The following is a 15,062-nucleotide window of genomic DNA, read 5'->3' as shown; positions in this document are numbered from 1 at the left end:
CTCCCATCCCCGCCCAACTCCCGCTCCGCCTGGAAGAGCGCCGAGAGGCGATTTAAAGCTGCAGGCTCTGCCTACACCAGCGCCGACGGGAAAAAAGCACAGGTTTCTCTTAAAATGGATTGCAACGTCCTCCGTTCCTCAATAATCAGAGTGATGGGACGTCTAGACTGTCCCTATGGCTCAATTTCAGCCATACGCTGTCGTTCAAAGAGAGATTTAATTTAAATTTCCACACGGCACTCAGCATCCTTCCGTGGCTGGGAAGTATCAACGCCATACCCCGGAGTGATCGAAAACCCAAACGCCGCCGTCCAGCACGGCCCCGAGTTACTGGCCTGCCGCCCCGCCTCCGGTCGCCCCGCCCCGCCTCCGGCCGCCCCGCCCCCGATCGCCCTGCCCAGGGGGAGGGGCCTGGATCACCTCGCCCCTCACCCGCGCCCCGCCCCCTTGCGTAACCCGGATACACACCCACGCTCCCCTTTCACCTCACGGCCGTTGGCTAACGTGTAAGCCAGGCGCGCCGGCCGGCTGAGTAACTGGGAGCGCGCCGCCCGGGGGAGTCGGACGTGCGGAAAGGCGGCGAGGGGCTTCTCGGCGCAGCTCGGCCTTTCCCGGGAGCGAGCAATGGGGCGCGCGGGCTTCGGGGAGCGGGCGCCGGTATAGTCCGCGCGCTGCCCGACCCGGGAGCGTGGGCAGGCCTGTGAGGGCAGCCGCCCCGAGCGCCCGGCCTCCCGCCATGGCCCCCATGGGCATCCGCCTGTCCCCGCTGGGAGTGGCCGTGTTCTGCCTGCTGGGGCTCGGCGTGCTCTACCACCTCTACTCGGGCTTCCTGGCCGGCCGCTTCAGCCTCTTCGGCCTGGGCGGCGAGCCGAGCGGCGGGGCGGCGGGGCCCGCGGCCTCGGCCGACGGGGGCATGGTGGACCTGCGCGAGATGCTGGCCGTGTCGGTGCTGGCGGCCGTGCGCGGCGGCGACGAAGTGCGGCGCGTCCGCGAGAGCAACGTCCTCCACGAGAAGTCCAAGGGGAAGACGCGCGAGGGGGCCGACGACAAGATGACCAGCGGGGACGTGCTGTCCAACCGCAAGATGTTCTACCTGCTCAAGACCGCCTTCCCCAACGTGCAGGTGGGCGTCGCGAGCCGGCGCTGGGGCGGGGGGCGGAGCGGGGGCCTGGGCGCGGGTCCCGGATCGTCGACTCCTGCAGCAGCCCCAGGCGTTCCGGCTCTGCCTCCGATTTTGCAGATCCGGAGATGGAGACGCACAGGTTTAGGTGCTCAAGGTCATAACAGAGTTCGTGGAAGAGCTGGGTGAGGTCGGGGGGCGTCCGACTCGGGGCGCGTGCCCTTCTGGCCCCTCCCCAGGTGTGCGCGCCCGCTTGGCACCTGGGATCTGGAGCTTTGGCTTCTGGGTGGGCCTTGCTCTCCAAAGGCAGAGAAAGTTAACTTCGCTCCCTGCCGCAGGCTCTTCTGTCGAATGAAAGGGTTGGACTAGCACCCCCAAGGCCCTCTAGCCTCCTTTCATTTAACTGCTGGAAGGGTCGTGACTGTAGAATACATGTTTTCTGGCGGACCTGCCAGGAACCAGCTGAAGGCCACGGTAGACGTCTTGCTGCAGAGCTCTGGGTGTACAGGACATTTGTGGCTGGTGTGCCCACGATTTACTTTAGCGGTGGTCTCATCAGGACCCTCTTACTGGCATATATTTGGGGGGCCCTTCAAGGAAGTGTTTCGAAGTGTATTTACCAGCAACTTCAGCCTTCTGTCCGTTATTTACTCCAAAGAGTAAGGATTGAAGAACGTTTCTGGGGAAGGAATTGACATTTTCTTAGGAAGTCCAGACATTTTGGATTTGTTACTAATACTTTAAACTTCATCATTTTAGCGCAGCTGCTGTTGAATGAATAAAGCTTTTTAAAATGTATTACAATCCAGAGGAAGAGCTACCATAGTGTGGCGGTACTTTCTATGTTTTAACTCAGCTAACAGTAGATTTTGGCGATGGGGAAGAAAAATTGTTTCCAGTGGAATTTTATTGATTAGATAAACAGTGAAATGTAAACCCCAGCTTCTTTGGAAGGTATCTGACCTTTTACTGTTGTTCTTGTAAGACTTAGGAGTATTGTCATTGTAGAATTACTTATCTTGTTTAATCCCCTCTCCAGTCTGTCGTATTACTGCTTTTTCTTTTTTTGGTCTTTTCTTTTCTTACTTGTTTTTTCGTTGTTGTTGTCTTTTTAAAAGTTTTTTTGCAGTGGGAAGAAACTTTGGCTCTCATATCACGAGCTGCTGGATACCTGATGTAACTGACATGATAGTTCTCAAACAAAACATAGAACATTTCAGGTTTCTCTTTTGCCCTACTGTGCTCTATCATCACTAATATTATCACAAATAATACTTACCTTGTGTTTGCTTCTGGATGTAAGATGTGCTTGTAAAATTTCTTTTTCACTTCTCCGAAGCACATGGTGTTGCCTAAGAGTTTGTGGAAAAAAACGGGAATGTCAGAGAAGTTGATATATGCTAGTTATAACAATAGTAATAGTAACCATTTATTGAGTGTATTTTAGGTGTCCAGATCCTGGCTACATAGGACTTGACTTGATACTCACAGCAACCTTAAGAAGTAAATTTTATTTTCCCACTTTCCACGTGGGAGACCTGAGACTCATGACACGCCACTCCACAGTTTATATGAACTACCTTTAGGGGGCTACTTAAAACTTGTAGTGTGATTTTCTGGGGAAAATGTAAAATTGTAGAAGCTTAAAGGCAATAATAGTGAAATATAGCAGCAGAGTTGACTTTTTCCAAAAGGCCAGTACAGAAATATTCTCAAATATTGAATATGTATATCCATATGTACGTGTGTTCAAATGTGAACTCCACCCCACCGCACATCTATCAAAACTTTTGCCTTGGGTAACTTCCACAGGATTCTGCATTTGTTTTCTCCCTTCTTAACAAACGCTGGGGGAATAGCTGCCAAGGGTGATGAGCTGCGTTTTGTTAAAACAAAAAAACTTAGCTTTTTACAGATGTTGAAGTCTGCTTTTATGTAAAATAACTTTTTGTTTTCTTGTGACTGAATGTTTGCATGTACGTCTTTTGCGTGTCTTTTGTGTTCGCGTTGGATGGTGATGAGTGAATAGAGGTGGTTATGTTCATTTACACAGTCACGTTAAGATGGTGTCATGATGAGAGCTGTCTCCTTTTGTCAGTAAGTTGTTAGACTAGAGGCCAGATGTTACTGCCATCTAGGTAGTGACTCAGCCCTACATTCTTTCCTGTCTCTTTACCTTCCTCCAACACCCAGAAGTACAGTCTTAAATGTCTAGTTGTTTTTGAAGCTGCACCTGAAATTTTGTGGTGAGGATCTTAAGTCGAGTCCCACTCAGTTTATGTCCCCATGGAAAATTAGCATTGAGAAACCACAGATCCTCTTTTCTTTTAACCTGGTGCCCTGTGCAAATAGAGAGAGGTCCCTTTCTCCCATGACTTCCCTGTCTGGAATCAGAGGCTTGAGTTCACCTATCTTAATTGTTCACTCCTTAGTAAGAGGATATTGCAGTTGTCACTCACTCTCAACTGGACAATTTTGCCCCCAGGGGACATTTGGCAATGTCTGGAGATTTTTGGTTGTCACAGCTGGGGGCAGAATGATATTGGCATCTAGTAGGTAGAGGATAAACATCCCATAATGCACAGGACCGTCCCCCTTAATGAAGAATTATCTGGCCTAATTTTTCAGTTGGTGCCGAGGTTGAGAAGCCCTACTCTAAAGCAGTGCATGTTGGACTTCTCTGGCGGTCCAGTGGTTAAGACTCGCCTCTTCCGGCGCTTCTACTGCAGGGAACCCAGGTTCGACCCCAGGTGGGGAACTAATATCCCACATGCTGCCCGGTGTGGCCAAAAAAAAGGTGCCTGCTGTCCTAAGAAAACTCAAGTTTGGCCGAGGATCTCCGGATTCCCTTTTGTCTTCAGTCTTTCTCACGTTTGGGATCTTGGGAGAGTTCTCAGGGCGGCCTTTCTCCTTTTCCTAAACACATTGGCAGCGCTTGATTTCATTGTGTGAAAATAATAGTAACTGCAGCCATTTGTGTGACACTGTCTCTCATTGTATGCTTGTGGATAATGATGAAAGTGAAGGCTGAAGATAGCTTTTTGGAGTGGATTTACACTGTGGAGCACATTTAGATTTATAGTTTTGATTTAATGTACAGGGAACTCTCTTTTTAAGGGACTCCTGTCTCAATTTGTTAAAAGTTTTTGACAATGATTTATTTGAAGATAAAACATGATACTTCAAGCTGGTTCGAGTCTTGGGTCTGTGCCTTCCTTGACCTCTGGGATGAGAGCCTCTTCTCTCTCAAGAGGAGTACTCTCACTGGAAAAGTTTGAGAAGTGCTCATATAGTGCAGAGAACACTTGCCTTAACGTCTTGTCCTGTCACCAGGCTAGGTGATCCTGGCCAGTCATTTAACTTCTTTGGGCTACAGTTTTCTCTTCTATAAAATTGAGGTAACTAGTAATTTGAAAATTATTACAGACATAAGCATCACAGACAGAGAACAACCAAGTTCAAAGGAGCAGGCGGTATAGAGGTGGTAGTGTAGTAAATTCAAGTAGCCTGATGAGCTTGAAACAGATGCACATGGCAGACTTACTGTGGAAGAAATTAGGGAAGTAGGCAGAGGCTAGATCCTATGCTAATCTCAAAGAAGTTTGAACCTGATCTTCAGTTTAATCCTAGAGTACTAAAAGAAGGCCAGATTTACCTGACTTTTCTTGAAGCCTACATGATGCCGTACTTTGTTTGGGCTTTGGGCATTGAGAGGTGAGTGAGACCAGTTAGGAGGCTGTTTAGATAGACTTTGTGAGAGATGAGGACCCAAACTCAGGCAATGGGAAAGCTATACTCAGCTTGTTTTACTAGCCAGCACTTACTTAGTCCTCGGTAAATGGCAAGCCCTGAATTTAGCTTTTTCTTACCATTATTAATTTACTCTTGACAGCAATGTAGGAGATTAAGTGCTATTACCTCCATTTTTCAGGTAAATAAATTGAGGCTTGGAGAGGCTAAATAATTTGCCAAAGGTTACACAGGTAGAAAATCATCTTAGGCTCACAGAGATTCGCTTAATGGTCTGGGAATTATCTCAGGTCTGTATAATTCTGTATATAAGGCAGCATAGGAGTAGCAAATAAAGTGTACTCTTAACTACAGTTTTTTAAAGGTTGGAAGAGCTCATGGAATAGATGCTTAGAGAATGGTTTGGAGGGGGTAGACCAGTTAGGAGGCTTTCTCAAGTGAGAGATGACGCATTTTGAATTGGGGGTCATGGTTGTAGAGAGGATGTATGTGGAAGGATATGAGAGAACTTCTAGGGATGTGTGTCAAAAATGACTTCTGTGTCTGGCTTTCACAGTTGGTGTTTTGCTGGTGGTAATGGGCAGCGGAGGATGACAGGACAAGAGGGCGCGTTACGAATGCCGTCTTAGACTTGTTAAGCTAGAGTTGCCTTTGAAAGGTCCAAGGGGGCTTGTTAAAGTGGTAGTTGAATATATGGGTCTTAAGCTCTGAAGAGACGTTTGAATTAGAAATATAAATTTGTGAGTCATCAGTGTTGTAATATTAATTGAAACCTGTTTTGGACAGAGGTGCTTCAGGAGAGAATGTAGTGTGAAGGGAAGATCAGGGCCTAGGACCAAAGATAACAAAACTGAAAATAATCATTTAGTAAGAATACTAGCAGCCAGCTTTTATTAAGTACTTACTCTGTGTTAAGCACTATACTGTTTGTTTGTTTTGCCTAGTGTATTTCATTGATTCACCCAAAGAACCCTATAGGAAGGTATATTTATCACCCACTTTTAGCAATAAGGTAACTGCAGCTCAGAAAGATGAAGTGACTAGCCTAGGTAAGTCACAGGCCCAGTAAAATGAGGAGCTGGAATTTAACTCAGGCAATCTGATGTAGAACACATACTCTTCATAGTGGTTCTGTGTGCAGGTCATTGGTAAATTTTGTGAGAGTTCTCTTGGTGTCTTGATGAGAAGGAAGCAAAATTTTAAAAGATGGGAAGTAAGGAAATAGAGACATTAAGTAAAGACAAGTCTTTCGAGAAATTGGGCTCTAAGGAACTTGGCTAGGGTATTATGTGGGACTAAGAGAAGGTTCTGTGGATGTTTTGTTTCATATGTTTGTTTTTAAAGTGTGAGACACCAGAGCATGTTTATTTATAGGGGTGTATTTGAGAGGTAATCGTTGGCAGTAAAAGGCTTCTGTAGGTAAAAGGAGAAGACGACTGCTAGAGAGCCGTATATATCCATTTAGAAAATAGTTATTGAATGCCGACTGAAAGCTCAGTGTGAAGCATTGTATCGAAAAACTTATTAGGATATAATGATTTAGGGAGAAATGCAGTAAATGCTACCTTCTTAAGGCATTAACCCAAAGTTTCTTTGACCCCAGAGTAACTGAACTGTCATATGAATGTGGCACTAATTGTATTTTAGGGTCTTGATTTCTTATTCCTCAATTCCTTGGTGAGGACTGAGACAGATAGGCAGTAGTGATGAGAGTAGATTGAGTGGAAGGTCTTACAGGGAAGAAATGAATCTGCATTGATGAAGAATAATGTTGTCAATCAAAAAGTATTTATGTAGCACCTACTGTGCCAGGCCCTGGTTTGGGCACTGGGGATAGAGCTATAGTAATGAAGGAAACTGTGTCCTTGAACTCACAGAACTTATGTTCTAGTGAGTCAAGATGGATAGTAAACATATAAACACATATGTCAGATACTAATGAGGGCTTTGAAGAGAATAAGATTGTGTGGGGAGAGGGGTGGGGGTGGGGTGGGGCCCTGCTCTGGCCATGGTGGTCAGGAAAGGCCACTCTGGGGCCCTGTCATAGGGGCTGAGAACTGAATGACGAGAAGCAGGCAGACCATCATGCAGAGGTTTGGGGAGAGTGTAGATGAACAGAAGAGTACAGGTGCAAAGGCCCTGAGGCCAGAGGATCAGACGAGGGCAAGTGAGTCTGGAGTGTAGGAAATAAGGGCACAAATCGAGAAAGGTTACTGGAGCCAGATCATCCCAGACTTAACCTTGTGGGTGATGGTAAGGAGTCTGGATTTTACCTCAGTGTAATGAGAAAGGTTTTAAGCAGGGAGTGACATGATGTGATTTAGGAAGATGTCAGGTTGCTGGGTTGAGAAGTGAAGCTTCAGAAAGGCAGTAACTGATCTGTTTTGTTCACTATTATATTCCCTTGCCCAAAGCAGGTTAGAATATGTAGTCATTAAAATGGTTGTTGAGGGCTTCCCTGGTGGCGCAGTGGTTGAGAGTCCGCCTGCCGATGCAGGAGACACGGGTTCGTGCCCTGGTCCGGGAAGATCCCACATGCCGCGGAGCAGCTAAGCCCGTGAGCCATGGCCGCTGGGCCTGCGCGTCCGGAGCCTGTGCTCCGCAATGGGAGAGGCCACAACAGTGAGAGGCCCGCATACCGCAAAAAAAAAAAAAAAAAAAAAAAAAAAAATGGTTGTTGAATGAATGAATGAATCAGTGAATGCACGACGGGAGGCAAGAGCAATCAAAGGCTATTTTTGGAATCCAAGTGAGAGATAGAGGGTGGTTCAAACTAGGATATATTTCTTGGTATACATAGTGACAGATATTTAGAATCGAGAGCTGGAATTTCCAGGGCTTACTGGCTGATGGAATGTGGAAAATAATTGAGGAAGACTTACTGGTTTTGACTTTAACAACTGTTGGTAAGGCTGTTTACAGAGGTGGGAGTGTTTATTAAATTTGTAGGTGTGAAGTGGTAGTAGCAGGTAACAAATAGCTGTTGTGCAAAAACAGATCAGGTAATTGTGCTGATGTTCTTATTCTCTTACTCTGTTTGTTTCTCCCTTACCTGACTCTCAGTGAAAATCTTTTCAAATAAAGTTCTGTAACTTGTTAGCACATACTCAGTTGAAAGAATATGAAGAAACTGATGAGCTCCAAGCAAAAATCTTAATCATTAAGACACAGTGATAGGGCTTCCCTGGTAGTCCAGTGGTTAAGAATCCACCTTCCAAGGCACGGGACTTGGGTTCGATCCCTGGTCTGGGACTAAGATCCCACATGCCACAGGGAAACTAAGCCCACATGCTGCAACTACTGAGCCTGCGTGCCACAACTAGAGAAGTCCATGTGCTGCAGCTACAGAGCCTGCATGCTCTGGAGCCCACGTGCCACAGCTAGAGAGAAACCCATGCATAGCAACAAAGAGCCCATGTGCCGCAGTGAAAGATTCTGTGTGCCACGACTAAGACCCGACACAGCCAAAAATAAATAAATAAATTAAAAAAAAAAAAGGCACAGTCGTTGCCACTCAGACTTGGCCCTGCCGTTTTTGTAAAACTAGAGTGATCAAGACCCAGGAACTGCTTCTGTTTTCCTGGTGTCACATCCATTATTTGTTTTAAGTTTATTCTGGTTTTTGCATGTTCTTACTGCTGCATTCATTCATTGAGGTGGCCTAGCATTGTCATTAAGAGCATGGGCTCTATTAATCAAAATACTTTAGAGTGATATTTGCAAGATGGTAGTATAGGAATTCTCTACTGTCATTCCCTTATAGAACATTGATTTTGGCAGTCACCCACGGACAAGAGTTTCTTTGTGGGAGTCTGGGAGTCCAGCGGAGAAGTTTCAGCACATTACTGAGACAAAAAAATCCAAAAATAGATGCATTGAAGAGGGTAAAAGGAACATTTTCACTTTTCTTACATTGCTCCTCTGTCAAGGTAGCACAGCTCAGTGCCAGGAGAGAGAGACCCCTTCAGCCTGTGATTTCACCCACAGGAGTGTGTGAGTGAGTGCCTGGCTTTTCTAGCCATGCAAGACACTGGCCAAAAGGCCTACTTTTTTTTCACCTCACCGAGATTACTGAGGTGATCTGCAAGTCTGAGGGATTGGGAGAAACTGTGGGAGCACCTAAGTCAGGACTCAGAAATCGTCAAACAGATGCTACTAACCTCCTTGCAAATGCCGTCAGGAAGCCTGCCCATAAGCCACTGGGGACTCCTTACCTGCAAACCCCCCCAACTGGCCTGTGAGCACCCCCAACACTACACACCTCACCCACACCATCCACCCACTTTGGCCTGATTTTGGCACATGCTCCCACAGACCATGAGATTAAGCCTTTGCAGATGGCTAGTGAACAAATGCAAAAAGTCACCATGACTCTAGGATGGGGAAAAGGCTCACAGACTTGAGCATTTCAGGGCCACCACCCTAGAGAAAACAAATGAGAGGCTCTCGGCACTTGGCCTGGCTTTAGGGGATTGAGATAAAGCAAACTGTAACAAGGGATGAAGAAGGTCAATCTGTAATGATAAAAGGGTCATTTCATTAGGAGGATATAACAGTTGTAAATACCTGTGCACACAACATCGGAGCATCTGAATATATTAAGCAAATATAGATCTACAGCTAGAAAGAGAGAAATGCAACAATAGTAGGGACTTCAGTACCCCACTTTCAGTACAGATCATCCAGACAGATCATCAAGAGAGAAATAATAGACTTGCACCATAGATTGAATGGACCTATCATACATATACAGAACATTTTATCAGCAGCAGAATAATACACATTCTTCTCAAACTCACATAGGATATTCTCCAGGATAGATCACGTATTAGGCCAGAAAACAAGTCTTAACAAATTGAAGAATATTGAAATCATATCAAGCATCTTTTCTGACCACAGTGATGTAAAACTAGAAGTCAGTAACAGAAGGAAAGCTGGAAAATTTACGAATATGTGAAAACTAAACAACACTGAGAAAAAGTCAAAAGGGGAATGAAAAAAATATCTTGAAGTAAACAAAAATGGAAGCACAATATACCAAAGCTTATGGGATGCAGCAAAAGCAGTTCCAAGGGGGAAATTTATACAAAGAAAAAGAAAAAAGCCTACATTAAGAAAAAAGAAAAATCTCAACCTAACTCACACCTCAAGGAACTAGGAAAAGAAGAACAAACTAAGCCCAAAATTAGCAGCAGGAAGGAAATAATAAAGATCGGAGCAGAAATAAGGGACTAGAAAAGCAATAGAAAATATGAACTGAGATCTGGTTTTTTGAAAAGGTAAAATTGACAAACCTTTAGCGAGACTAAGATAAGAGAATACTCAAATACATAACATCAGTAATGAAAGCATAGACATTATACCTGATACTGCAAAATACAAAGGATCATAACAGACTACTATGAACAGTTATATGCCAACAAATTGGATAACCTAGAAGAAATGGATAAATACCTTAAACCAAAAACCTACCAAGACTGAACTAGGAAAAAATAGAATATCTGAACAGATCTGTAATTAGTAAGATTAAATCATTAGTCAAAAGTCTCCCAACAAAGAAAATCCAAGGACCATATGACTTCTTCAGTGAATTCAACCAAACATTTAATGAAGAATTAATTCCAGTCCTTCCCAAATTCTTCCAAAAAAAATTGAAGAAGTAACAACACTCCCAGACTCTCTTTATGAAACCAGCATTACCCTGATCCCAAAGTCATACAAAGACACTACAAGAAAAGAGCATTATAGGCCAACATCCCTGATGAATATACATGTAAAAATTCTCAACACAATACTAGCAAACTGAATTCAACAGCACACTTAAAGGATTAAACACCATGTTCAGGTAGAATTTACCCCTGGGTTGTAAGGACAGTTTAACATATGTAAATCAGTCAAGGTGATATACCACTTGAACAGAATGAAATATAAAAATTGTATGATTCAACATACTTCCATGATAAAAACTCTCAACAAATTAAGTATAGGAGGACTATACCTCAACATAATAAAGGCCATATATGACAGGACCACAGCTAATGTACTCAATGGTGAAAAGCTTTTAGTTTTCCCTCTAAGATCAGAAACAAGACAAAGATGCTCACTTTTACGACATCCATTCAACATAGTACTGGAAGTCCTAGCCAGAGCAATTAGGTAAGTAAAACAAATAAAATGCATCCAAATCAGAAAGGAAGAAGTAAAATTGTCTCTGCAGATGAGCCAATCTAACATATAGAAAACCCTTAAGACTACCAAAATACTTTTGAAGTAATAAACAAATTCAGTAAAGTTGCAGAATACAAGATCAATATGCAAAAGTCAGTTATATTTCTGTACTCTAACAACAGTGAACTATCTGAAAGAGAAATTAAGAAAACAATCCCATTTACAATAACATCAAAAACAATAAAATATGAATAAATTTAACCAAGGCAGTGAAAGACCCGTATACTGAAAACTGAAAGACATTGATGAAAGAAATTGAAGAATATACAAATAAATGGAAAGAGATTGCTTGTTCTTGGATTGGGAAAATTAATATTGTTAAAATATCTGTACTCCCCAAAGCAGTCTTCAGATTCAGTGCAATCCTTATCAAAATTCCAATGGCATTTTTCAGAGAACTAGAACAAACAATCCTAAAATTCATATGGACCACAAAAGACCTTAGTAGCCAGGCAAGAACAAAACTAGAGGCATCACACTTTCTGATTTCAAATTATATTACGAAGCTGTAGTAACCAAAACAATATGATAGTGGCATAAAACATACACATAGACCAGTAGAATTTAATATAGAGTTCAGAAAAAATCCAGTGCATATATGTCCAGCTAATCTTTGACAAGGTGCCAAGAACACACCATGGGGAAAAGATAGTCTCTTCAGTAAATGGTGCTGGGAATGCTGGTTATCCATATGCAAAAGAATGAAACTGAACCTTTATCTTACACCACACAACAAAAATTAACTCAAAATACACTAAGGATTTACGCATGACATCTAAAACCTAAAATTCCTTAGCATGGTCTTAGGAATGAGTTTTTTTTTTTGGAAAAGGCGCCAAAAAGCATGGAAAACAAAAGCAAAGATAAACAAGTGGGACAACATCAAACTAAAAAGCTTTTTGCACGGGAAAGGAGACAGTCAACTAAATGAAAAGGCAACCTATGGAATGGCAGAAAGTATTTGCAAACCATGTATATGATAAGGGGTTAATGTCTAAAACATGTAAGGAAGTCAGCTCAGTAGCAAAAGAATAAATAATTCAATTAAAAAATGGGCAAGGGACCCAAATAGACATTTTTCCAAAGAAGACATCTAATTAGCCATCTGATGTATGAACAGGTGCTCAACATCACTAATCATGAGGAAAATACAAATCAAAACCACAATGAGATATGAATTCACACCTGTTAGGATTGCTTTTATCAAATAGACAAGAGATAAGTGTTAGCAAGGATGTGGAGAAAAGGGAGCCTCTTACCTTTTATACTGTTGGTGGGAATGTAAATTGGTACAGCCATTAATGGAAAACAGTGTGGAGGTTCTTCAAAAAAAATTTAAAATAGAACTGCTATATGATCCAGCAGTCTCACTTCTGGATATATATCTGAATGAAATGAAATCAGTATCTGGAGGAAATATCTGTACTCGCAAGTGCATTGTAACAATATTTGTCATAGTTAAGATATGGAAACAATGGGTAGATATGTGTCCATCTATGCATGAATGAATAAAGAAAATGTGATGCACACACACACATACACATAAAGTGGAATGCTATTCAACCTTTAGAAAGAAGGACGTCTTGCCATTTGGGACAACACAGATGAACCTGGAGGGAACTCTGCTAAGTGAAATAAACCAGACAGAGAAAGTAAAATATTGTATGGTATCACATTTACATGTGGAATCTTAAAAAAGAAAAAAAACAAGTCAAAATTGTAGAAACAGTGAGCAGAATGGTGGTTGCCAGAGTCTAGGGGATGGGGTAAAATGGGGAGATGTTGGTCAAGTGTATAAACTTTCAATTAGGGACTTCCCTGGTGGCACAGTGGTTAAGAATCTGCCTGCCAATGCAGGGGACAAGGGTTCGAGCCCTGGTCCGGGAAGATCCCACATGCCGTGGAGCAACTAAGCCTATGTGCCACAACTACTGAGCCGGCACTGTAGAGCCCAGGATCCACAACTACGGAGCCCACGTGCCACAACTACTGAAGCCCGTGTACCTAGAGCCCCTGCTCGGAAACAAGAGAAGCTACCGCAATGAGAACCCCGCGCACCGCAACGAAGAGTAGCCCCCACTCGCCACAACTAGAGACAGCCCGCGCACAGCTATGAAGACCCAATGCAGCCAAACTTAAATAAATAAATAAATGTATTTTTTAATAAAAGCAACTTTCAATTATAACTAAGATAAGTTCTGAGGATCTAATGGTGCAGCAAGGTGGCTGTGGTTTATGTTACTGAATTACATACAAGAAATTTGCTTCAAGAGTAGATCTTAAATGTTTTCACCACAAAAGAAAAAAATAAATACGTGATGTGGTAGATAGGTCAATTTACTTAATTGTGGTACTAACTCCACAGTGTATGTGTATATCATCTCATCATGTTGTACACTTTAAATACATTCAGCTTTGTCAATTATACCTCAGTAAAGCTGGGGGGAAAAGCCAAAATATGTCAAGGAAAGTCATCCCACCGTGATATTTATTTATATATATATATCTATATATCTATATCTATATATATCTCACATACATATCATGATATATCATATATATATATATATTTTTTTCCCTTTCCCCAAAATGGATTGTTCTGTTTCCAAGAAAGGGTTAAAAAAAGTGTAGGGATTTTGATTGAAGTTGCTTTAAATCTACAGCTTACAGATGGGAGAATTGACATCTTTATCATTGTTTTTAAGGCATAATTTTAAGTCCATTGTCACTTTTCTCTTTCTGACTCTTTCGCTCCGTGGCATGTGGGATCTTCCCGGACTGGGGCACGAACCTGCGTCCCCTGCATCGGCAGGCGGACTCTCAACCACTGCGCCACCAGGGAAGCCCCTCTTTCTGACTCTTATAGTTACTTGTGTTCAGTGTTCCATAATATTGTCAGTCCATTTTCACACCTTTTTTTTTTTTTTTACGATATGCGGGCCTCTCACTGCTGTGGCATCTCCCGTTGGCGGAGCACAGGCTCCGGACGCGCAGGCTCAGCGGCCATGGCTCACAGGCCCAGCCGCTCCGTGGCATATGGGATCTTACCGGACGGGGCACGAACCCGCGTCCCCCGCATCGGCGGGCAGATTCTCAACCACTGCGCCACCAGGGAAGCCCCATTTTCACACTTTTAGATCTGTTATTTTTCCTAAATATTATTAAGTTTTAAATAGCTTGTTTCCTTGGTGTTTAGTTTCTTTTTATATTTCTCTATGTTTAGATTCTCTGTGCTGCTTACACAACAAGCTAATTTCGAATATTACATTGGAAAGCACTGAAAGACAATGTCACTGGAATTTCTTACATATTTTCATTTTGCAGTGGCATTCCTTGAAATAAAAATATTTTTCTACTTTCAATTTATGGGATTTTGTCTGAATTGTTTTTCTCTATTCTGTTTTTTCCAGGTAGTGATTTTTTTCTAACTTTAAAACTTTTTTAACTGTCAACTATTTTTAATACAGATAAATACTGAGGAACATGTGGATGCAACTGATCAGGAGGTTATCTTATGGGATCGTAAGATTCCTGAGGACATCCTCAAGGAAATAGCCACTCCTCAGGAAGTACCAGCAGAGAGTGTCACTGTCTGGATTGACCCACTTGATGCTACACAGGAATATACGGGTAATTTTAAATTAAAGTTGATCTTAGGCTTTATGTTGCCATTATGTATCGGAGAACCAGAACAAGGGCAGGTGGTGTATTCCTGGTGGTAAGTACTTTACCAATCTGACACAACTTTTCCAATTAGATTTTAAGATGGAGAGCTGGATTAAAGCACTGTGGTATGCAGCTTCTGGAGTGGATCAGTTATTCTCAACCTTTTTTTTTTCCCCTCAGACCACTGTATTATGGCATCCTCCTCTCACTGTGTCACTGATTCTTTAGTGAAGGGAAGTTTCTAGCAGTCACAACAACAAAATAGTTCCTGTCGGACCCCAATTTATTGAAGTGTTGA

General features: G+C 42.8%; 1 protein-coding gene across 2 annotated transcripts in view; it reads left to right on the top strand.

Annotated features, from left to right (window-relative positions):
* Positions 1 to 452: 452 nt before the first annotated feature.
* BPNT2 (3'(2'), 5'-bisphosphate nucleotidase 2) overlaps positions 453 to 15,062 on the top strand; it is a 32,941-nt gene continuing 18,331 nt past the window's right edge. Inside the window, exons 1-2 of one of the 2 annotated variants that reach the window (XM_059043393.2) lie at positions 453 to 1,123; positions 14,566 to 14,728. In XM_059043393.2, the coding sequence (XP_058899376.1) occupies positions 737 to 1,123; positions 14,566 to 14,728 (550 nt within the window). In that variant the 5' untranslated portion in view covers positions 453 to 736. The remainder of the gene's footprint in view (positions 1,124 to 14,565; positions 14,729 to 15,062) is intronic. The other variant, XM_067017864.1, reaches the window with a different exon arrangement.

This window comes from Kogia breviceps, chromosome 17 (assembly GCF_026419965.1).
Source record: "Kogia breviceps isolate mKogBre1 chromosome 17, mKogBre1 haplotype 1, whole genome shotgun sequence".
Taxonomy (NCBI): Eukaryota; Metazoa; Chordata; class Mammalia; order Artiodactyla; family Physeteridae; genus Kogia; species Kogia breviceps.
The sequence above is the reverse complement of the archived record's forward strand: the minus strand, read 5'-3'. Positions and strand labels throughout refer to the sequence as shown.